The 26313-nt window shown below is 39.3% G+C and overlaps 1 protein-coding gene across 16 annotated transcripts in view; it reads left to right on the forward strand.

The window, feature by feature from the left end:
* The window catches only part of PTPRM (protein tyrosine phosphatase receptor type M), an 809264-nt gene that overhangs the window by 706057 nt on the left and 76894 nt on the right, over positions 1–26313 (forward strand). For all 16 annotated transcript variants that reach the window (XM_019755746.2, XM_074340345.1, XM_074340346.1 and 13 more), the window contains 2 exons: positions 3638–3714; positions 7559–7595. In XM_019755746.2, the coding sequence (XP_019611305.1) occupies positions 3638–3714; positions 7559–7595 (114 nt within the window). The remainder of the gene's footprint in view (positions 1–3637; positions 3715–7558; positions 7596–26313) is intronic.

Genomic DNA, 26313 nt, shown 5'->3' on the forward strand with positions numbered 1-26313 from the left:
TTGACTAGAAATCCTCTCCCCTTCCCACCTTTGAAAGCACTATTTCCTAGGATAGCTGAGGTTAGAGTAGAATATGAAGAGGTATTCTACAGGGAGAGATGGAGAAAGTGGACTCTTTTTTTTTTTTTTTTTTAATTGTGGTAAAAATACATGTAACATAAAATTTACTATTGTAAGCATTTTTAGGTGTACAGTTCAGTGACATTAAGTACATTCACCTGTTGTGAAACCACCACCACCATTCCACAAGTTTTTCATCTTCCCAAACTGAAACTCTGTACCTATTAAACAACAACTCGCTATTCCTCTCCTCCCAGCCCTTGGCACCCATCATTCTACTTTCTGTCTCTATGAATCAAATTACTCTAGATACTTCATATAAGGGATCATACTTGTACGTGTCCTTTTATGTCTGGCTTACTTCACTTAGCATAATGTCCTCAGGGTGGACTCTTTTATTTTTAGATAGTGAAATATAGGTACAGAAAGGGCATAAAACATCCATATACAGTTTAATAGATTGCTGTAAAGCATTCATAAAACCACTAACCAAGTCCACAACAGGACCATTGCCAACACCCTGGAAAGCCCCAGTGGACCTCACCTGATCACTACGTGCCACTTCTTCCACTGAGACAGTGACTCTCATGGCACCGTATTTACTAGTGTGAAGCGTTAAATACTTTGTGCACACGTGCTGTGTTTATGCAGGACCGCTGCATATAGCAGTGCAGGCTGTGCTGTGAATGGAGCCTCCGGAGTTGGACCCTATGGCCTTGTTGAAAGGTGTTCTTAGGGATATTCAGAATGGACACTATATGGTCTCTGACCATAAGAGGTCACAATCTAGTAGAATCAACTTTACAATAAAGAAAAGATACTACCATGTACATAAGGAAAAATAAAACAATCTCATTCTGCTCAGGAAATATGCTATACATGCGTCTTGCTCCATCATGAGGGGACTGGAGCAGATAAATTTGGAGAAGTAGTAGCCAAGTTAAAAATTTGAGGGAAGTAACCGGCTGAATGGTAGGTGATGATGGGACTCTTATTTCAAAGGCTCTGTTTATGGAATATGAGAGTGCAGTCTTGTTAGAGATAGAAGTCCCTAATGGGAACATTTCTGAACAATTTAAGAGGCCCAACGGTGGTAAATCATGGGGAATGGGTGGCATTTATCCTGAGGGTCTAACAGAAATAAACTGTGAAAGCGGGGGGATTCTGACAAGAAGGTGCAATAGATCCTAAGACAGCCTTGCTTCTAAATATTGGGAGGCTCTAATGTGGTGCCTGCCTTTTAAAAAACTGCCCAGGGAAAGTCAAGGAGTACAGGAAGGTAAACCTAATCTCCCTCCAGAGGAGCTGAGTAACAGTCTGATGTGTATAGAATGGCCATGATTCAGTTCTATGGGAGCATCCTTCATTCGGGAGGCTCAAGTGGCTTTACCAACAGAATTGCTTATAGCTCCACTCTGAAGATGCTGTGTGTGAGCACTGATCCTCCTAACAAATACAAAAGCCGTAACAATCCATACATACCCTATGCCCCACTGTCTCACCTCCCCCACCACAGCACGAGCAAACTATCAGTAGGGAGCCTCAGGTTTTAAGTAAAATGTATTCTAGGAAAATAATCCTTAAATAGGTCACCATGAGGAAGAATCCTGACTGCATATGGGTCCATTCCTGCGTTGCTATCATCTGTTTAGGCATTGACTATAAAGATAGTGAGAAGAAAAATGTGGATGTCTATTACACAGCGCAAGATAATAGCAGCAACCAGTATTTATCCATCACTTACTACATACTGGGCTTTTATCTAATCTCTTTTTGTTTTACTTTAATGCTCACAATAATCCCATGAGGTAGGCACTGTTAATCCCCATTTCATAGATAAGGGAACTAAAGCACAGAGAGATTAAACAACGTGCCCAGAATCACAAGTGGAGGATTCTAACATGCACACCTGACCCCGGAGCTCGCACACATAACCACTGCCCATATTGTCTTTTGAGCAGGGCAGGAAGACACGGCTTCCTCCACGTTTTTCTCTTTGGCCCCCTCTGTCACCACATTCCAGATCAATTTATTGTTCCCCGACTAATTGTAAGGCTCTGATCATGAAATAAAATGACTATCTGCCAGGAACTGAAGTAAAAATCCCGTCTATGAAGAAAGGGTAGAAACATACACATTTTCCTTCTACCACACTGTTGAACGCAAGCAGAACATTTATCCCACAGAGTTGAACTTGAGGGACCAGTCTGAAATGTTGACTTTCACCCATTAGCATGTCAAGGCAAGGAACAAGTCCAAATCAGTATTTCCTCCAGTGATGGTGGATAAAATGGTCTGTCGCCTGCAGACCTCCTGGCTCTTGCCTGAAACTGGGAATATTGTTTCTCACCCAGTAACCGATGTTGAGGAGAGTTCACGGTTTAGAGGCAGGATCTTCTACTACTCCAAGACCTCCCACTGCTCCAGCACCTTTGGAAATTAAGTTTTGCAAAGTTTCTCTCAGGCCACCACTCAGAAACCTTAGGTGCTCCCCTTTCAGAGCCGCTGGCTTTTATCTGTTCTGAATATTGGGTTTGAGCATAAGTTTTATTTGAAAGAAAGGGTTCCTCTGTTAAAAACCATTAATTCAGGAAAATAACTTTTAAAGCACGTATTTTTTCAAAAAAAACAAAAAACAAAAGGTGCACTTTTTATTCATTTAAAAAATATTTTAGGGGAAATTAACTATGTCCCAGGCACTAATCTGGGGATCAGGGGTAGAGCAGTGAGCAAAACAGGAAAACCCTTGTCCTTACTTTGGAAAATCCCTGAACTTTCATTTTTAAAATATAGATTTTTAAGGAAATAACTGAGATGTCACAACAGTACTTGTGGAGAAAAATTTTTATTCAGAGTAAATTTTAACTATACCAATAGCGAATCAATACCACATTCATGACCCCTATACAGTACTTGCTGTGTTGGACATCATTTGGCATTCTTTTCATTTAATCCTTTAAACAGCCCAGTTTGAGGCAGGTGCTGTGATCCCCTTCTCCAGATGCGTCACAAGGCTTACTGGCATAATTGGGTGGCATGTAGTCACATGACTGATGGAGACAGCCTTCCTCTACCTGCCGATGCCTCAGGGGCAGAGGGAAGGCTGTGAGAACTCACGGCGTATGACTGAGGTTAGAACCATGTTCACAGATCCCAGAAGGCTGGGCTGCGGTTTATAACCATCATTTGTCAAGGTAGATGTCACAGGCAACCTTCAAAATCCCAGAGCTTGTGTGTGATTTAGTGAAGCTGCTAAACTTCCAATCCAACAAATAATTCTGTTGTGATTCACAGGACACTTATGTAGGAGTTGCAAACCTCTGCCAACACTGCACATCTGTAACTGATCAAAGAATAAGTTAATGAGATTTGCTGTAAAATGCAAAGAATTAAATTCTTCCCAGTCTTAATAACAAAATAGGAAGTGTAGAAAGTGTGTAGTATTTAATTCTTTATCTTTAAAGCAGCACGAATGTGGGCAATCTCAATGAAATTAATGTGCTTATATTCTGGGGCTCTGAGCAGCCCAACAGATTGCTTCTGTTAATCATTGTTTTCTTTTCCTTTTCCTTTGCAGATGACCATTCCCGGGTGAGGCTGCAGACCATAGAAGGAGACACCAACTCAGACTATATCAATGGAAATTACATCGATGTACGTACCCTGAAACTGTCAGTAAGCTCAACTGCTCTAACATATACCAACTGGTGTGTCTGTTACAAGATTGGTGGGCATGTGTTGGTCCAGCTCCAGAAGCAAATACAGTAACATGGCCCTATACACCACAGCCCTTTACAGTGAGGGTATGGCCACTCCTTTTCTAAGTCAGCCTATTTGCTGATAACTCCTCTGTAACAGTGTGTGCCTTTTATACCATTCCATGCTTATGGACTTGGAAAATGTTATTTCCATTTTTTGTCAACAACTTGGATTATTCGACACTTAAAAAAAACTGTTTGCATATTAATAGGACAAAACTCTCCAATTCCTACTTCGATGATTTGCCATCTCTTGTCATCACTGCACTTTTAAGCTGCCTTCAAAGTAGTCTGCAGCTGTTAACCATGACTTCTAATGCACGCAAGACACATCATTAAATATGTAGGCTGTTTAATTATTGAAGACTGTTTCTTTGTTCATTATGCATCATGTTCACTTAATGTTCTACATTAGAATAAATTCTTTAGGAGGCAGCATTTTTCAGTTGAAAGAATGAATGAAATCAAAAGTAAACTGAAAATCAAGGGAAAGTTGCTGTTATCGCCTAGGCCCAGGTTTACATTAAACAGATTTCAGCCATGTTGCGGTTCCCAAGGCATCCTCTCTGGCTGTCATACTATTTCTTAGTCCATCAGTACTTCCGTGGACAGGTTTTATCCATATATATGTGATTTTTTTTTTTGGTTGAGTATTACTCAGATACTACTAAAATTACTAGCATCATAATCTCTAAGTTATCAAAAATAGCTGTAAGAATGTTATTTTTAGTGCTACTTGGAAAGGGTTGACAGTTTGGTTGTAGATTTGAGGGTAAGATCTGGGGGATGATTATTTCAAAAATAATTCATATATCATTCTTCAAAGTATACCATTTCGATAATGACCAAAAACATACTCAACCCAAGTTAGATTTTTCTGAGTAAAGCAGAGTTTCTTCCTAAAGTGCATTGCACTTATTCCTTAATTCAGCAAATGTTGAATGAGTACCTTACAGGAGTACTCAGAGGTGTTCCAGACCTGTTATCTTCTCCCCAAGGCTTCACAATTTAGAAGCTGGAGTAAGAAATGTCTTCTCTATAACACTCCAGCCCTTGGAAGGCTCAAAGGGAATCCTGTTCATGCTCCAGCCCCAGCTCCTACACCCCCTACTGGGTCCTTGAGCACAGGGACAGTGAACTACTGATTTTTGTATCCCTTGCACCTGGCACATGCCTGAAATGTTGTCAGCATTTAATAAGTATTTGATGAACCACTGACTGAAGAAGTAAATGTGATCAGATTAGGCATTGTAGTAGAGATCATTTGGACTAAACTTTAAAGAATGAGTGGGTAGAGATACAGAGGAGGGAACATACAAGTAATGAAAATACCAAATTAATTAGTTTTTATTTTAACAGAAAAAAAAATAGTCAATTTTCAGGACCCCTTTATTCACTTAGTCAATAAGATTTTATTGAGCACCTATTATGTGCCAGTTACCGATCTAAGTAGTGGAGTTTCAATTGTAAACAATTCATACCAAAAATAAACCTCTTACCTAATGGAGCTGATGATCCAGTCGAGAGAAAGAGACAATAAGTGAAATAAGTCAGTTAATTCCATGTGGTATATTAGATAGTAGTATGTGCTGGGGAGAAAACCAAAGCCATAAAGGGGGAATAAGGAGACAAGGTTCAGAAGTAGATTACAGTTTTGAATAAAGTGGCTGGAGTCAGGTCCACTAAGAAGGTAATATTTGAACAAAGAAGATGAGGGACTGAGCCATGTAGATTTCTAGGGAAAGAGCATTCCAGGCTGAGAAACAGCTGTAAAAAGGCCTTGCTATGGAGGATGCCGGATGAATTTGAAGAAAAACAAGCAGGTAAGTGTTGGTGGAGTGACGTGAAGTGGGAGAGAGTCGTAGGTGATGAGATGAGAGATGTTGTGGGGCCAGGTAATGGAAACAGTCGTAAAGACATTGGCTTTTACTGTGAGGTGGGTAGTCATTAGAGGGATTTGAGCAAAGGAGTGACATGATCTGGCAGCAGAGAGGAGAATGAACTGTAGGTGGGCAAGAGTAGAAGCCAGGAGACCTGTTAGATGGCTGTGGAAGGAATCAGGGAGTTGATAGTGGCTTGGCTGAGTGGTCGCACTAGAGGGTGAGAAACGGTAGAATCCTGGATTTATGCTGAAGGTAGAGACAGTGGATTTGCTGACAGCTTGGCTATGGGGTACAGGAAAAAGAGGGGTCAAGATGCCTTTAAGAGATGGAGTTGCCATTATCTGAGAAGAAGACTGTCGGTGGAGCAGATTCAAGTGTGAGGGAGGTAAGGAGGAAATGAGTTCAGTTTTAGATGTGTTAAGCTTTAAATATGTATTAGACATCCAAGTGGAGATGTTAAGTAGGCTTGATATCACATCAGGATTTCAGGGCAAAGGCCCCGACTAGAAGTAAGAATGCAGGACTTACTTGTGTGCAGATGGTATTAAAGACCATGAAACTGGATGAGATCAACATGGAAGTGAGTGTGGACAGTGGACTTTCCAACATTAACATCAAGGTGAAGGGGAGGAATGAGCAAATGCATGAGGAGGTAGCCAGGGAGGGAGGAAGACAACCAGGAGAGTGTCATATCCTGGAAACCAAAGAAGAAAGCGTTTCAAGGGGACTAATTGTGTTCATTCTGTGATAGGTCAAGTAGATGAGAACTGAGAAATGACCGTTGCGTTTAGCAACACAGGTCATTCATGGACTGTGTGGATTATTTCAATTTAACAAATGAGTTCCTTCTATCTCCTAGCACCTTTCTAGTACTGACATATAGAACGAATAAGTCTGAGCAGGGTCTTACCTTGTGGAGTTTATCAGCTGGCAAGAAATGAATGACCATCTAAATAATCCCATTTAATCTGTGTCACGATTCTCTATTTGAGACCTATTGCGGTCAGTGGTATCAAAGAATGTGTTTGTTTTTGTTGTTCGTTATCATCAACTTGGTGTTAAGAGAAGAAAAAAAACTAACAGATATGTATTTAAGTTGTCTGAAAAATCTGAATTTCCTTTTTAAGTTTCTATTTTCTGTGTGGCTTTGGGCATAGTTTTGGGTCATTTCAGGGGACAGATACGGAAAATTTTAAGGTCCATGGTAATATGTTGCCTGTGTGTAATTTTCTGTAAGTTGCCTTTATATTTCCCAGATATCGATTCCCCCAACGTTCTTTGCTCCCTTCTTTCTGTGGTCTCAAGTTTCGTGTTTCCCCCTTCTTATACGGTCATGATAAAAGGAAGGGGTCTTGCAGAGTGTCTGCCTCTTTAAATTCCTGGCCCTCGCTACAGCATCATGTCATGGTGTAAGCAGTGTTTAAGAATGATGTTTGGTATTATTATTGATATACCTGCCTATATCAATATAACAGAATATGAGTTAAAGCCTTGGCACTTTGCCAATAACAAAGGAAATTCTATTGTACGTTCCTAGACTGTTTGCATTCTAATAAGAGTCTCGGTCATGTCGTTTCAGAGAATCTATAAGTTGTTAGTGTTCATTGCTCATCCATCATTTCATAGCCAGTGTATAATTCACTTACTCACACCCCCTATGCAATCATCAGACCTGTTATATTTGATGCACCTTTGCTTATTAAGAGGAACTCAGTAGTACTCAGTCTGGTAATTTCACTTGCAAGTGATGCAACTGTGGGCATTGTAAGTGCATTCGTTTTGGCAAACTTAGCATGTGACTTCTGTGCTGCTTATCGATTATAAGTTTGTCAAATATTCTTTCTCATTTATTTTTAGGGCTATCATCGACCCAATCATTATATTGCTACCCAAGGTAAGTTCATTTCCGCTTGTTTGCCCAGTCTCTATCATTTTGTACCTACTTCACCCTCCCTCAGAAAGATATTTGCACACTTCCCTAGCACTGTTTATTGCAGTTATAGTCATCAACACATACACCCTGTTTTCCCACCAGAAGTTCTTGTAATGTAATGGTTTAGTTAGAACTGCATTAGAAGAAGATCATTAGAAGAATTGTATTCATCAATTCATTACTGAATTAAATCTATCTTACGAATTAATCTGACACTTGCAAAAATAGATATGTAGATATTCATTAAATAAATGTGTACTGAATAAGCTCTGTATGAAGACCTGTGCCGGATGCCGCCAGGGACGCGAGCTGAACCCAGCACGAACTCCTTCTCACACCGGTTGCAGTTTAGTGGAAAAGATGTGAGCTGCCCTATTTATTAGTATGTCGATACCAACTAAACACTGTGTGAGAGGTACAGAGCAAATGTTAGGGAAACTTGGAAAAGAAAGAGGTTGTTTTCAGATGCAGGGATCCAAAAACAGGTTTGTGGCAAAGGTGAAATTGGGAGGATTCATCTGTGGAGAATGAGGATCTTGAGAGATCTTAGGTTTTGGGGAACAAGGTATTGTAAGACATGAGTTAATGAGTCAATATGAGATGAACTGAAGAAGTACTAAGAAGCAGAGAGGACCCAGTTAAGGTTGAAGAACATGTATTCTCTCCATTTTATTATTTTATCATTATATCCAGTAATGCATCATATCACAAAAACAGGAGCAGGGAAATCAAAAGAATGTGACCTGCCAATGGTTAGAAATTGGTCAGGGGTTGTACACAGAAAGTCAAGGAGCAAGGGAGTCAAGCATGCCAAGAAAATCCTGGTTAGAAAGTCTAGGCTTGGTGACAGGGGGTTCAGAGTTGTCCGATGGACTGCAGGAAGAGGTAAGGAGGTAAAGGATTGAGTCCAGGTTCAGTGAGAGCATGAGAAGACAGAAGAGGCAGCTGTAGTCAGAGAGCAGAATGCCAACACTTAGCAGCACTGTCCAGTAGAACTGCCTGCAGAGGTGGAAATCGTCTCTATCTGTGCTGTCCCAATATGGTAGCCACCAGTCATATGTGGCTACTGACAGTCAAAAAGTGTCTACTGTGAATGAGGAACTGAATTTAAAATTTTTATGTTGATTTATTAGGTTGGTGCAAAGGTAATTGCAGTTTGAAAGGTTAAAAATTATTGCAAAAATCTTAATTACTTTTTTGTCTTTGTTTTTATTTTTATTAGTTTCAGGTGTACAAAACAATGCAATAGTTAGACATTTCGTCCTTCACAAAGTGATAACCCCCTTTCCCCAATCTATTGCCCCTCTGACATTGTATATAGCTATTACAATTCCATTGACTCTATTCTCTATGCTGTACTCCATATACCGTGACTATATATATATAATTATAGTTGATATACAATATTATTCAGCTTCAGCTTCAGGTGTACAGTGCAGTGGTCAAGCATCTACACCATCCATGAAGTGGTCTCCCTAATAAGACATATGCCCATCTGACACCCTACAAAATCTTTACATTATTGATTATATTCCCCAAACTGTCTTTCATATCCCCATGGCAATATTGTAGTTATCAATACCAATTTATACTGTCTAATCCCTTCCCCTTCGGTATGGTACTGGCATAAAAATAGACACATAGATCAATGGAATAGAATAGAGAGCCCAGAAATAAATCCAATATAATATTCATATATATTCATTTAATGTATGACAGTGGAAGCAAGAATTTACATTGAGGTAAAGACAGTCTATTTAATAAATGGTGCTGGGAAAACTGGACTGACACGTACAGGAAAGTGAAACTGGATGACCTCCTTACGCATATATGAGAACAAATTGAAAATGGATCAAAAACTTAAATGTAAGACTTGAAACCATAAAACTCCTAGAAGAAAATATAGGGAGTAAATTTGCAGACATTACCCTAAGTAATATTTTTTAATGATATATTGGACAAAGGAAGTAAAAGAAAAAATAAACATGGGATTACATCAAATTTAAAAGTTTTTTTCAAAGCAAAGGAAACCATCAATAAAACAAAAAGGCAGCCTACTGAATGGGAGAAGATATTTGTCAATAATACATCTGATAAGGGGTTAATATCCAAAATGTATAAGATATTCATTCAGCTCAACATAAAAATAAAAAAGAAAACCACAATTGCTTTTGCACCAACCTAATAAATAGCTGTGTTTGGCTGTTCCCTACTGGTAGTGTTAGGCAGCAAAGCTCTGGGGTGGAAAAGCTCTATCTGTGGCTGAAATGGAGCCGCTATGGAGCCTAATGCTGACAGCCTCAGCCAGAACCATACAGAGTCAACATTTACAGACTCTACACCAGGGCCTAGGCGACCCGCTTGACCACCAAATGTGTTTTGTCCTCTAAAATGAAGTAGTAATGACTCCTACCAGGGTCACTTTGCTAGTCAGAAGAAACATTACATGCAGAGTGTCCAGCTTGAACCTGGCATGAAGCAGGCCCTTTCATAGGTTGCTGAGGTCTTCAGAAAGCAAGCACCTGGCGCAAGCTCTTATACCTGGAACAGAACAAGGACATATCCCCAGGACCCCTGAGTCCAATCGAGGGCACCTTCTTTGTACCCTGCTGCCTCTGACCTGGGTTAATCGATACCTTTAGAGAAACCCTCTGTTAATTCTTTACATCCATAGGAACGGCTTTCAGAATGTTCAAAAGACCTGGTTAAATAAATTTGATGATAGCTTGAAATTAGTTTTTATAAAATTATGTGATAATTTGATCATAAAATACACAAAATACCACTGGGTTATTGATGAGCAACCCATGTTTTCATAGATAACATAAACATAAAGTGAAATCTTATTTGGATTTTCAAAATTGAGGACCTCTAGATTAATGTGACTAAATACCCAGTTAAAGGTAGAGATTGAAACCCCCCTAAGTCCTGTATATGGCCCCTCACCTGGCTTCCCTTTGTTCGTACTCTCTGCCCCTCTCTCTCTGAGGGAGATTATTCTTTGAAGAAAAAAATGCCATTAGAGAAGTCCCTTTCTAGCCCCTACAGTATTGGTTGGAATGATACTTAATTGTTCAGTAGTCCTCTTCAGCAGCATTCAACTATCAAGTGTTAAATAAACAAATACATTTCTTGGCAGCTAAGAAATGGCAGATGTAATCAGTTTGTAGTAGACCACCTATGTGCACTACATGGAGAAGGATGCTGCCTGATGCCCTGTTTGCCAGAGCATGGGGCCTTTTCCAGTGCAGGGTGGGCTCCAGATTTGACTTTGAAAACTGGCTGTACTTATATCGCTGTTGTTGGTACAGAGGGAGTGGGAAGAAATGAGCAAATAGTTTTTATCTAACATTCAGTCAAAGCGGCAGCACACGTCATGTTAAGAGTAATACATTTTTTTAAAAAAGAGTAATACATTCAGACCATGATGTTCATATTAAAAAGCTAAATATCTTTTCTAGTATGGGCAAACCTCGGAAATAGTGCGGGTTTGATTCCAGACCACTGCAATAAAGTGAATATTGCAATAAACTGAGTCACATGAGTTTTTTGGCTTCCCAGTACATTTAAAAGTTATGTTTACACTATAAACAAACAATAGTATTATGTCTAAAAGAACAATGTACAAACCTTAAAAAATATTTTATTGCTAAAAAATGCTAACTATTACCTGAGCCTTCAGCAAGTCATAATCTTTTTGCTGGTGGTGAGTCTTGCCTTGATGTTGATGGCTGCTGTCAGATCACAATGGTGGTTGCTGAAGGTTGGGGTGACTGTGGTAATTTCTTAAAATAAGACAACAGTCAAGTTTGCCCCATTGATTGACTCTTCCTTTCACAAACGATTTTTCTGTAGCACGTGATATTGTTTGGTAGTATTTTACCCACAGTAGAACTTTAAAAAGTAGAGTCTCTCCTCTCAAACCCTGCTGCTGCTTTATCAACTAAGTTTATGTCATATTCTAAATACTTTGTTGTCATTTCAACAATCTTCACAGCATTTTCATCAGGAATAGATATTATCTCAAGAAACCACTTTCTTTGCTCGTCCATAGAAGGAACACCTCATTCATTAAAAGTTTTATCATGAGATTGCAGCAATACAATCACATTTTCAGGTTCTACTTATAATAATAGTAATGTCTAATAATGATAATAATACTATAATAATAATAATGGCCCCCCAAAACAATTGTAGTAGTAACATCAAGATCATAGATCACCATAACAAGTATAATAATAATGAAATTATTTGGAATATTGTGAGAATTACCAAAATGTGACACAGAGACACAAAGTGAGCAAATGCTATTAGAAAAATGGCACCAATGGATTTGCTCAACACGGGGTTGCCACAAACCTTCAATTTGTAAAATAAAACAAACACAGTATCGATTATGTCATAAAAATGGCGGCATGAGGTGAAGCCTCTTGAAATATCCCCTGGAATTTACAACGAATTGAACAACTATAATTCCACAAAGGACTCCCTGAGCAACAGACAGGAAGACTAAGAGGTGGGCAAATTGGGTGAGCTGGGGAGGAGGGAAATGGGAAATGCGGAGATGTGGGCCACATGGGCGCAGGAACAGACTGGAGCTCAGAGCTCCAAGCTCCCTGCATTCCAGAGCTACTGCAGTGGTAGGAAAGGGAAGAACTTGGACTGCTAGTGCTCCATTTATGACTCACTGTCCCGCCTGAAGGAACACATTATATAACACAGTTGAATCTAATGCTCACGACAGAGACCTTGGAGCAAAGACTGAGGGAAGAAGGGTGAAAATGGTGGTGTAAGTAAGCCCTCACTGCCAAGCAGAGAATGGAAGGCTTACCGTAGGCATGGAGCCTAGCTGCCCCCTCCCAGCCTCCCCAGAGCTCACACCACTCCAACCCTCCCAGTGCTAGAAGCCAAACGGTTGCAGTGTCAGATCAAAAGAATAGACTATTTGCAATTCTGAGAACTGTGGCCTGCAACCACAGACTCGCAGCCCAATTAGTTCTGCCGAAGAGGATGGAGCCTTGGGTGCAGGACTGGCTGTGGTGGTGGTCGCCACCATTGCTCTGGCCATCTCTCACAACCCACCCCCGCCCCTGTCCCCACCTATCTGGGTGAATCCCTGCAGGAGTAAACAGCTGCTGAAACACACAGTCTCTGAATCTGGTGCAGGAAGAGCTTTGGAACTTCAGAAGTTCTCCACATCCCCCCACGGAGGCAGTGCCCTGTGACCCAGGTGACCTGTTCACAGAGGAGAAGCCCACCTTCCAGGGAATCCCCCCATTGTGTGAGAAGCCGGAACAGTACAGAGAAAATATAACACTACAGCATGAGAGAAAATAAAAGTCTGTGGTTGGAGAAATATACAACATTCTACCAACACCTACAGGAAAACAAAAGAAAGACATTTTTCTATCAACCTGTCACAGAACCCACTCCTGTAGGTACCTATGAAGAGAGATAATAATTCATTCATTGCCATGGGTAACCAAGGTAACAAGACAGCTCAGAAAGAAAAATGAAAAGTATCCAGAAAATGAACTTTATGACATGGAAATATGTGACTTAAGATTCCAGTTCTTAAAAAAACTCAATAAGATGCAACAAAGACAGGCAGTATAATGAACTCAGAAACACACAGAACAAAATGAATATTTTAACAAAGAGATTGAAATATTAAAACAGAACCAAATAGAATTTCTGGAGATTAAAAACTCAATACAAAGAGCCAAGAATGAAATAGCCAGCTAAGGTAGTAGAGTGGACCACATGGAGGAAAGAATGAGTGACATCAAAGATTGAAATCTGGAAATGACATAGATGGAAGAAGAGAGAGACTTGAGACTTAAAAGAAATGAAAGAACTCTACAAGAACTTCATGACTTCATCAGAAAGAGCAACATAAGAATAATGGGCATACCTGAAGGAAAAGAAAGGGAGAAGGAAACAGAGAGTATATATAAACAAGTAGTCGATGAGAACTTCCCAAACTTGTGGAAAGAACTGGATCCTCAAATCCAAGAAGCAAATAGAACACCTAATCCCCAACAGGACTTCTCCAAGGCATATTGTATTGAAGCTCTCAAAAATTAACAGCAAAGAAAGAATCCTCAAGTCATCCAGGGAAAAGAAGATGGTGACCAACAAAGTGAAGCCCATTAGATCATCATCAGATATTTCAGCAGAAACTCTACGAGCCAGGAGGGAGTGGACTCAAATATTCAAACTATTGAAAGAAAGAACTTATGAGCCAAGCATAATACATCAAGCAAAGGTATCCTTTAGATATGGAGGAGGAATAAAGACCTTTCCAGACATACAGAAGCTGAGGCAAATTTCTAACACACGACCTGCACTACAAGAAATATTGAAGGAGGCTATTCGACCAGCATAAATAGAGATAATTTGTGACAACAGAAACATAAAAAGAGGGAGAGTAAAGACCTGAACTGGAATACGGGAATGGAGAAAGTAAGCATGCTGAAGAAAATGAAATACTCTAAATATGAAATGTTCTTTTACATAAACTTAATGATAACCACTCAAAAAAAAAAATCCAGAACTGAAATATATAACATAATAAAAGAAGAAACAGAGGGAAAAGTCATAGAATACCACTACACTGAAATGATAGACAGCAACAAAAAGGCAGATAAACAATGGAGACACAGTCTTACCAGAAAACCAAAGATAGAATAATATGAAATCCTCATATATCAATAATCACCCTAAATGTAAATGGACTGAACTCACCAATACAAAGGCACAGAGTAGCAAATTGGATCAAAAAAACTAAACCCAGCCATATGCTGCCTCCAAGAGACACATCTCAGCTACAAGGAAAATACAGACTCAAAGTGAAAGGGTGGAAATTGACACTCCAAGCAAATGGTATCCAGGGAAAAGCAGGTGTAGTTATATTGATATCAGATGAAATAGACTTTAGGACAAAAAGGGTAACGAGACAAAGATGGACATTTCGTAATGATAAAGGGGACTATACAACAAGAAGACATAAGAGTCCTCATTATTTATGTCCCCAATCAGGGAGCACCAAAATATACCAAGCAACTACTAACAGAGCTAAAGGGGAAATTGACCAAAACACAATTATAGTAGGGAACTTGAATACATCATTGACAGCTTTGGATAGATCATCCAAAAATAAATAAATAAGGAAATATCAGCCCTAAATGACACATTAGATGAAATAGATATAATTGACATTTATAGAGCACTTCATCCTAGAACATCAGATTATACATTTTTTTCTAGTGTACATGGAACATTCTCAAGTAGAGACCATATACTGGGACATAAAACTAGTCTCAACAAATTTAAGAAGACTGAAATCATCCCAAGCATATTCTCTGACCACAAGGCTTTGAAATTAGATATCAACTGCAAAGAGAATGCAGAAAATACCACAACTATATGGAGATTAAACAACATACTTTTAAAGAATGACTAGGTCAAAGAAGAAATAACAGATCGAAAGATACATAGAAACAAATGAGAATGAAAATACATCCTACCAAAATGTTTGGGATGCAGTGAAAGCAGTTTTAAGAGAGAAATTTATATCTTTGAAAGCCTATCCCAAGAAACAAGAAAAATCCCAGTTAAATAACCTTACATTACCTCTTAAAGAACTAGCAAAAGAAGAACAAATGAAACCCAAAGACAGCAGAAGGAAGGAAATAATAAAAATCATATCAGAACTAAATGAAATAGGGAACAAAAAGATAATAGAAAAAAATAATGGGACAAAGAGCTGGTTCTTTGAAAAGATTAACAAAATTGACAAACCCTTGTCTAGACTCACTAAGATAAAAAGAAAAGACACAAACAAAATCAGAAATGAAAGATGGGAAGTTATCCCAGATGACACAGAAATACAAAGGATCATCCAAGAATACTATGAAGGGCTCTATGCCACCAAATTCAATAACCTAGAAGAAATGGACAAGTTCTTAGAAACATATAGCCTTCCTAGGCTGAATCACGAAGAATTACAAAATCTAAATAGACTGATCACCAGTAACGGAATTGAATCAGTCATCCGAAACCTTCCCAAAAGGTAAAGTCCAGGACCAGATGGCTTCACTAGTGAATTCTACCAAACCTTCAAAGAGGATCTAATACCTGTCCTGCAGAAACTCTTCCAAAAAAATTGAAGAACATACAATACTTTCTAACTCATTTAATGAGACCAACGTTACTGATACCAAAACCTGGTAAGAATAACACACACACAAAAAATTACAGACCAGTATCTCTGATGAATATTGATGCAAAAATCCTAAACAAAATTCTAGCAAATCGAATGCAACCATGCATTAAAAAGATAATACATCACGACCAAATGGGGTTCATCCCAGGGGCACAAGGATGGTTCAACATATACAAATCCATCAATGTGATACACCACATAAACAAAATAAAGGACAAAAATCATATGATTATATCAATAGATACAGAGAAAGCGTTTGACAAGATACAGCATCCATTTATGATGAAAACAATAGAATGTGTATAGAAGGAAAATTAACATAATAATGGCCATATATGACAAACCCTCAGCTAATATCATAATTAATGGTGAAAACTGAAGCCCTTTGCTCTATGTTCAGGAACACAACAGGGCTATCCCCTATCACCTCTGCTTTTCAACATAGTGTTGGAAGCCCTCGCGAGAGCAATCAGGCAAGAGAAAGAAATAAAAGGCATCCAAATTGGGAATGAAGAAGTTAAATTGTCACTCTTAGCAGATGACATGATGCTATACATAGAAAACCCTAAAGACTCCACCAAAAAGGTATTAGAAACAATAAACAAATACAGTAAAGTTGTCAGCTACAAAATCAACGTCAAAAGCCCATTGCATTCCTATATGTTAACAATAAAATCTCAGAAAAATAAAATTAAAAAACAATTCCTTTTGCATTGCAACCAAAGGAATAAAATACCTGGGAATAAACTTAACCCAGGATGTGAAAGACCTATATACTGAAAACTATAAGACAGTTTTAAAAGAAATTGAAGAAGACACAAAGAAATGGAAAGACATTCCGTGCTCATAGATTGGAAGAATCAACATAGTTAAAATGGCCATATTACCCAAAGCAATATACAGACTTAATGCAATCCCCATCAAAATCCCAATGGCATTTTTTAAAAAAATAGAACAAAAAATCATCAGATTTGTATGGAACCACAAAAGACCCCGAATAGCCAAAGCAATCTTAAGAAAAAACGAACAATGTTGGAGTCTTCACACTCCCTGACTTCAGCTTGTACTATAGGGCAACAATAATCAAAACAGTGTGGTAATGGCAGAAAAACAGACACACAGACCAATGGAATAGAACTGAGGACCCCAAAATAAACCCACATAAATATGGAAAGATATTGACAAAGAAGCCAAAAACATACAATGGAGAAAAAACAGCCTCTTCAATAAATGGTGCTGGCAGAATTGGAAAGCCATGTGCAAAACAATGAAACTGGACTGCTATCTGTCACCATGTACCAAAATTAATTCAAAATGGATCAAAGACCTAAACGTAAGACCTGAAACAATAAACTGCATAGAAGAAAACATAGGTACTAAACTTATGGACCTTGGGTTCAAAGAGCGTTTTATGAATTTGACTCCAAAGGCAAGGAAAGTAAAAGCTAAAATAAATGAATGGGACTATATCAAACTAAAAAGCTTCTGCACAGCAAAAGAAACCATCAACAAAATAAAGAGGCAACCAACCAAATGGGAGAAGATTTTTGCAAACAACACCTCCAATAAGGGGCTAATATCCAAAATATATAAGGAACTCATACAACTCAATAACAAGAAAATTAAACATTCTAATTTTAAAATGGGCAGAAGACTTGAAAAGACTTTCTCCAAAAAGGATGTACAAACGGCCGATAGACATGAAAAAATGCTCAACATCGCTAATCATCAGTGAAATGCAAATAAAAACCACAATGAGCTATCACCTCACCCCAATTAGAATGGCTATCATCAACAAGACAAATAGTAACAAGGGTTGGAGAGGCTATGGAGAAAAAGGAACCCTCATACACTGTTGGTGGGAATTCAGATTAATGCAGCCACTATGGAAGGCAGTGAGTGTGGAGGTTCCTCAAAAAATTACGAATAGAATTACCATATGACCCAGCAATCCCTCTCCTGGGTATCTACCCAAGAAATCTGAAAATATTTATCCATAAAGACATATGTGCTCCAATGTTCATTCCAGCTTTATTCACGGTGGCCAAGACATGGAAACAACTAAAGTGTCCTTCAATAGATGAGTGGATAAAGAAGTTGTGGTATATATACGCGATGGAATACTATTTGGCCATAAGAAAAGATGAAATAATACCATTTGCGACAACATGGATGGATCGAGATTATAATGCTAAGTGAAATAAGTCAGACAGAAAAAGTAGATAATCATATGATTTCACTGATATGTGTTATATAAAACTGAAAGCAATGAAAGAACAACACAAACAAATGAAGAAACAAAAAGTCATAGACATAGACAATAGTTTAGTTGTTACCAGAGGGAAAATGGGAACAGGGGTGGTAGTTGAGGGCAAACCAGATGAAACATATGGTGATGAAAGGAGAACTAACTCTGGGTGGTGAACACATAATGTGAGATATAGATGATGTATTACAGAATTGTACACCTGAAATCTATGTAACTTTACTAACAGTTATCACCCAGTAAACTTTAGTTAAAAAACAAACAAACAAAAAACACAATATCTCGGATGTGCAATAAAACAAGGCAGACCTATACTATCCACAAATATAATGTCACTGATGGCCTCAGATTGCCGGTAGTGAAGACTTCTGATTAATTGCACTAATTGATATGGACAGGTAGAACATGCTCATGGATCACCTTCATTAGAATCCAAAACACAAACACCTGATTCTGAGTCCAACAAAATGGGTGATAAAGACTAACAGAGAAATGCAGTTTTAAAATCTCTCCTTGCTCTTTTTTTCCATCTACATTGCACTGATACAATTCTTTAAAATCTATTTACGGCAGAAACCCATGAGACTGTATGGATGGTCCAATTTACTGACAACCAGTTTTATTCCCAAGAGTTTGAAATACATAGATTTTCACCAAGTTTCTTAAATACAGAGGGCATGTTACGAATTTTTTTATTCGGTCTCTCCCTTTCCCTTGAGTTTATTGATTTTTCTACCAGTAACTGACTTTGACCTTTGATAATAATGATAATGTTTCTGCAAGTTGAAGGGACCACATTCAAGCCAGATCTGTGGCATTTTTAGTGTGTTCTTCCTACATCCCCTGTTTGATTGTTTTCTGACTGATGGCTAATACATTGATGATCTAGTATTCACTTCATCACATCTGCCTTACCAGCCATTAATACAATTATAACATTCAGGATTTATGATTTGGCACACCAGAGATCAAAGGAGAAGAATTCATGTTTGTTACTGTATGTCCACTCTCAGAACTAGGGCAGAGTTGGGATTTCAAAAGTGGGATTCATGGCGAGGGGCAGATAAGTATGCAGGTGGATAGAATTGCCCAGAACTGATCATATTTCACAATGAAAATATATCCCATGTGGACTATGGGCCCTGAGCTGGAGGCACACATTTAGAACCAGAATTCCAGAATGATTTGGGAGAACACCTGCCAGCCACATGGTATGCAAACAAGGGGGCCCTGGAGATGTGTTCTTATTATTATGGTTTAGTGTCATTTCTAAAGCTGACTTCAAGAGTCCTGCTTTAGAGAACTCAGTAAAGATAGTGCGAGATAGTTGTGGAAGGAAACACTATAAGTGATGCTCATGGACTGCCGAACGCCAAGTCCCTTTTCATCACTTCTAAGCTTGTCTGTGGACTGGAGGTGCACAGAAATATTGGAGAAACCTCCCAAAGGAACTTGCCTATAATTCCTTCAAGGGTAGCAGATGTGCATCATGAAATATGGAGGGCAAATCATAAGCATGTGGTGGTGTGCCAGCACTGGCTGGAATTTCTAGGAACCAGAGAAGAGATAGAGGGTATCAGTGGGATTTGTGTGGGAGTCAGGTCTTCAACAAGCCTTGAAGGGAAGGGTTCTGTTGTTAGTAGACAGGCCAATGGGAGGCCTCCTGTAGTTAGGGAGGAACATGGTCTCCTGCAGAAGGTGTGAGGGAGAATTGACTACGGTGAGAAGGGTTTTCACTTCTGTGGGATCTTGAGTCTTCTTGGTCACTTGTTGAAATGGATCTTCTCTCAGGAAAAAGTCACATTTACACAAAGTTTTACGTAGACATTCAGGCATTCACATACTTAATAAAATGCAGCCTGAAAACTATATACACCCCCTACCACCACCATTTTTTGGTCAAAATGGTTCAGTAGATAAACTCTATGCTTATCTCCCTTCATGACCACATCAAAATTACAACTAAACTACAGAACAACCATCACTTACAATCTCCTGAAGTCTAGCTGAACTGAAGCCGTACAACTAAGGACATACAGAAGAAGCAACCTCAAGACTGGAAGGAGGGTCAGAGACACTGAATGAGCTGGTCCCACACCCCCAGTGATGACTAAAAATTGGGAGGGATATCTCAGCTGTGGAATTAAGCCCCAGAGAAATGAGGGGTCCCAGCCCCACACCAGGCTCCCTAGCCCAGGGTTTCAGTATGGGGGAGAGAAGTACCCATAACTGCTGGCTGTGAAAAACAGTGGAGAGTGTGGCTGAGTGAGACAAAGGGCAGCTGGAGCCCAGGCATTCCTCTTAAAGTTTCCACACATGGCCTTACTTACTTGTTAGCTCACTCTGAGCTCCAGCACCGGGGCAGCAGCTCAAAAGGCTACAGGGGACATACAGGGAGGAACTCAGTTGTCTGGCTTCAGGGCAAGGGCTGGAAGGGCAGCTTTATTCCTGACAGACTAGCTGGTGGAAGCCATGGTTTCTTTGTTAAGCAGTCCCCGCTCCTGGCATGGAGATGCACACGGCTGCCATATCTAAGTCTCCATCAACCTGGCTAACACTGTTCACACCACCTTCGTGATTCCCTGAGACCCTGCCCTACCCAAATTGCAAACACACCCAAACTGTTTCTATGGCTTTTCCATACAAGTGGCCTGTCTTGGCTCATGCTGTGGACTTTCCTAAATTCTCTCAAAGGATCACAAAACCAAAACAAGCAGCATCTGGCTTCAGTATGTCCCAAAACTTCTGGCTGAGCAGCCCTAAGCCCAGCACTAGTCCCAACCAGCCTCAGTTAGCAGCTTGGCCTCTCAAGGCACCTCCCAAGCTCAGTGTGGGTGGTGGCCATCTGTGATTGCTTTGTGGCTCATGCCAGGTGGCCTCAGGCAGGGCACAGTCTGCAACTGAATTTGGCCTCAGTGGGTCCCCTCCCAGGAGGATGCTTAAACACCTGGTGGCCCACGCTGAAGCACCACTCAGCCACCCCAAGGATGACACACCCAAAGGGCAGACTGGGCAGCCACCACAGTCCTGTTAAAGCAAATCCTGTTCTGCATGGTCACTCCCTGTACAACAGCTCCTCTACTGTAGTCACAGCCAGTCCTCACAATCCATTAGCCCGAGGGTCAGTCCCTCCCATGGAGATGCAAACTGCAACCAAGGCTCAACTACAGCAGGAGGGTACACCCAATCAATTAAAAGGGATACACCTGGAGCTCCAGCTCTGGTGACCAGGGAGATGGTGCCACTGGGCCCCATAGGACACCGACTACATAAGGCCACTCTACTAAGACTGGGAGACATAGCAACCCTACCTAATACATAGAAACAACCACAGAGCAGCAGCCAAAATAGGGATACAAAGAAACATGTTCCAAAGAATAGAACAAAACAAAGCTCCAGAAAAATAACTAAACAAAACAGAGACAAGCAGTCTACCAGATGCAGAGTTCCAAACACTGGTTATAAGGATGTTCAATGATCTCAGGGAGCACTTCAACAAAGAGACAGGAAACATAAAAATAGAAATAGAAAACATAAAAAAGAACCAGTCACAAACGAAGAATACAATAACTGAAATGAAGAATACATTAGAGGGAATCAACAGTAGCTTAGATGAAGCAGAGGATTGAATCAGAGATTTGGAAGATAAGGTAGCAAAAACATGCAACGAGAACAGCAAAAAGAAAAAGAATAAAAAAAAATGGGGGGGGGGGGCTAGTTTAAGAAACCTCTGGGACAACATCAAGCATACCAACATTTGCGTCATAGGAGTACCAGAAGGAAAAGAGAAAGAGCAAAGAATTGAAAACTTATTTGAAGAAATAATGATGGAAAACTTCCCTTACCTGATGAAGGAAGTAGATATACAAGCCCAGAAAGCACAGAGAGTCCCAAAGAAGATGAACGCAAAGAAGCCCACACCAAGAAACATCATAATTAAGATGCCAAAGGTTAAAGACAAAGAAAGAATTTTAAAAGCAGTGAGAGAAAAGCAGTTAGTTACCTACAAGGGCGCTCCCATAAGACTGTCCCCTGATTTCGCAACAGAAAAGTTGCAGGCCAGAAGGGACTGGCATAAAATATTCAATGTGATGAAAAGCAAGGACCTGCAACCAAGATTACTCTACGCAGGAAAGCCATCATTTAGAATCAAAGTCAATAATATCATAATAACTATGGATGATGTCAGATGGGTACTAGATTTATTGGGGTGATAGATGAGATGGGGTTTGGGGGACAGTGTGAAAAAGGGGAAGGGATTAAGAAGTGCAAATTGGTAGTTACAAAATAGTCACAGGGATGTAAAGTAAAGCTTAGAGAATATAATCAATAATATGGTAATAACTATGTATAGTGCTAGGTGGGTACTAGACTAGTCAGGAGGATCACTTCCTAAATTATATAAATGTCTAACCACTGTGCTGTACACCTGAAATTGATATAAAATAATATTGAATATCAACAGTAACTGAAAACTAAAAGGGGAAAGGTGAAGGGGGATAAGAGGTTCAAATTTCCAGGTATAGAACAAATAAGTCACAGGGATGTAATGTACAGCATAGGGAATATAGTCAATAATATTGTGATAGCATTGTACAGTATCAGATGGTTGCTGAGCTTATCATAGTGATCACTTTTTTAGGTATATAAATGTTGAATAACTATGGTGTACACCTGAAATTAATATAATATTGTATGTTAGCTATATTTTAATAAAAATCTTTTTTAAAAAATCTATACACCTCAGATAAAAACCTCTGAGTCAGAAGGGCTAAGAACAATGTACTGAGAGGTAAAGTGAAGACAATTATTAGAAGGCTTTTAATAAGGGGTGTTATGTAATGAAAGGCAAAGAGGTAGGAAGAGAAAAAAGATGTTTCTAAGCTACATTGTGATGAAAACAGTGCTTTGAGAAGATTAATTAGTGTGGAATTATCCTGGACAAAAAAACGTGAAACAAAGGTAACGAGGAGTAAGCACAAAAACATCTGGGATAGAAATGAATAATTCAGATAACAGTGGCAGTGTAGGTTTTATTTTATTCAGTAATCTAGGTTGCATATGACTAAAATATGTTTTCTAATATTAAATATAGTGTCCCAAGCTGGTGATTTTTAACTATGTTTTCTTCTCATTTAATAAAAAGTGATGAAGACATTTTCTTTCTACATTAGTAGTTTGGGTTGATATAATACTTTTCTTTCTGAAATTCAGTATTTTTATTTTTTACTCAGTAAATAGTAAGTGCCTATTATTATGTACTAGGCTTTATTCTATAACCAATTTAATATATTTTCTATCTTCTGACCATTTTATTTTTAGTATTACTCATCTCGTTTCATAAATAGAAGAAGTGAGACCCATGAGGAGAAGCAAGGGTTGGAAACAGAGTTAACATGTAGCTGAGAGCCTGCAGTGTGTGGGGGGGCTCTGTGTGCTCCTCCGTGTCAAGTACTGTATGATCACATGTGATTCTCACCTTGAGAAGATGCTCAGGGCTCCTGCTCCTTTCTATGTCAGTGATTTTTCCTGCTGCCTCTTACAGGCTTTATGAAGCACACCCCTCAAAGTCACATGGCTAACCTTTAATAAAATGAATCTAGGATCCAACCCCTTCCTCCTAAGTTATGATACTTCTCAAAAAAAAAAAAAAGAAAAATTTTATATGACACAGTCATATCTGAAAATACCTCTTAATTGAAATTGCCTTAAATGTGCTCAAATATGACACTGAGCATCCAGAGTCTCCCTGTTCCCACACTGGCATCTGGGCACCCGTTAGGAGACCCACTGGTCCAGGGTGCCACAAGGGTGCAGCTCACAGCTACCGCTTCGCTGGCAGAGACAAAAAGAGACCCTCCATGGCAAGATCAAGGCTAAGCTCAGAACTCCAAACCGGCTGCCAACTGGCCGCCACATTAGCACAATTCAGACAATAGAAATGATGAAGTGGGTGTCAAGGCACCTATACTCAAGAAGAGTAAAATGCGTGGCTTTTAACAATGTAGAATTAAAGTTACATTTTTTATGCTCAGTGACTCTGGATGCTCAGTGTCGTATTTTAGAACACCAAGTCTCACTGGCATAGACCACAGGTATTGATACAGAAAACCAGATACCAGATAGTTATTTACAATGAGAAATGTTGCTGTCCATCAGACAAGACTGCCCTCAGCCTGGCAAGGATGTTCTGTGTCACAGACCACCTAAAGAGAAAGATGCCTCAGCAGAAAGTTGCTTCATAACCTGACACTTAGAAGAAAGGCTACAGAGTTCATTCATTGATTCAGCAAGTACCCCCCAACTGCCTGGTAGAGAGCTGGCTAGAAGCAGATGCTCGATGAGAATACAAGAGTGAGTGAGTGGTGAGTGAGTGAGTGAGTGAGTGAGTGAGTGAGTGAGTGAGTGAAAGAATGGATTGGGAGTTACTGTATGCCCAGCTCGAGCGAGGCAGTGGTATGACCCAAATAGGCAAAAAAGGATATCTCACATTGACCCGACAAAGCATCTATTTACCTGGGTGAATTTGAGAATCGTTATCTCGAGCACCTGTGATTATTTCTTTTCTAAGTTAAGGGCCGGTCATCTGTTCTTACTAACACTTCTTCTTTAGACATGTCAGTAAATCAAGGGACTGTTTTTGGAGATAGTCCATCTTGTTAAACTAACTTTGCTTATCTCTGAGCTCACCTGTTTGTGCGTATCTCTGCTTCCATAGACACCTTATATAATGTTTTATTTATTCATAATTATCATTTGCTGATAATTTGAAAAAGAGAAACCTGAAAAAAAATTCCTCCAGAGACTTTGAGCAAACTTTTATGTGAAAATAATAAAAATGTGGAGAGTGAAGATTTATAGTGGAAATACCTCCAGAACCTCAACTACCGCACAAGAGTTGATACTTGGCTTTAGTGACTTTCTTCTGTTTGCTGTTCATCTGTTTTTCTTCTACATTTCTTCCATATGTTTTGTGTGGTATGAACATTTTTAATACGGATTTTCTGAGAGATAATTATGCTTTATATTTTCGTAGCTCAAAATTCCCTGTCAGGCCTCTGAAGCAACAAGTAACAGGACGCTTAGCTATCCTCAGCAAGTCATCCTGTAACCGAGACTTGTCAGAGCATCTATGCAAGTTCCCCGCCCTCTGCAAAGAGGCTTCTGTCTCCTGCGTTCTGGCCTCCAGATAGAGATGAACACTTGAACTTATTTCTCAGTAGAAGTGAAAGAAAACATGTTTTTAAACCAAAAGCTAAGCCTTCAGTAAATAACATTTGTTTTTATTCCTCCAAGCACCCAGTGCAGTTTGCACCTCAAGTACAAATTCTGTTAGCTGACATTGCTCTTCCCAACTAAGTTGTCCCCATCTTGTCAGTGGCAGGTTATGTTTGGATTAACTCACTAGATCCTACCTGAGATTGATTTAAAAGTGTTGCCCCATAAAGTGGAGTATTCTCTAGTTTCCGAATGTAAATAGGGAGGCTGGGAGGAAGTGTGATTTACACGCAGGCAAACCGACTCTCATGAAGTCTAACTATTCACTCCAAGTAATAGTGCCAAGTCTCCATGCAGGGCCTGCGCACCTGTTACGCTCCATGTCTAGTTTTCCAAGGGAAAATGAACAAATTGCAATTAGCAGCTAATCCACAAACTTCCTTTGAAACAATAATTTCTCTTCACCAGATTAATTTTAAAAGATACTGACCAATTTGCTGAAAAGTCAGGTTATAGACATCCCTCATTCCTGTGCTCTTAATAAACTGGCTCATTAGTAGTGAGAATGTTTAAAGACAGGTTGCAAATTAAAAGATAAAACCAAAAATCAATCACATGAGATAACAACCACCCATGTTGTTATAGGTGCCATGATGGGAACATAGCCATCAAGTAATGGATCCTAAATTAATACAGAGTAATTTAAAGACAAATGATGTCCTGCTGTTAATCAGGCACCCAGTTTTAGACTGTCTTAAAACAAGTGCTTTGTAAATCTTTAAGAGTCATTGAGAGATCTTCCTCATTTAAAGTAGAAAATTATAAGATCTTTTTGAGAGGATAGAAACTTTAAAAACCTTTAAGTCCAATTCCCGTTTTGTAATTGAAACATCTGAAACTTCAAGCACAAATTTAAGTGACCTCCACCCATGTAAGTTCAAATGAGTCATATATGCAAAAGTATTTGT

Source organism: Rhinolophus sinicus, linkage group LG09 (genome assembly GCF_036562045.2).
Source record: "Rhinolophus sinicus isolate RSC01 linkage group LG09, ASM3656204v1, whole genome shotgun sequence".
NCBI classification, from domain to species: domain Eukaryota; kingdom Metazoa; phylum Chordata; class Mammalia; order Chiroptera; family Rhinolophidae; genus Rhinolophus; species Rhinolophus sinicus.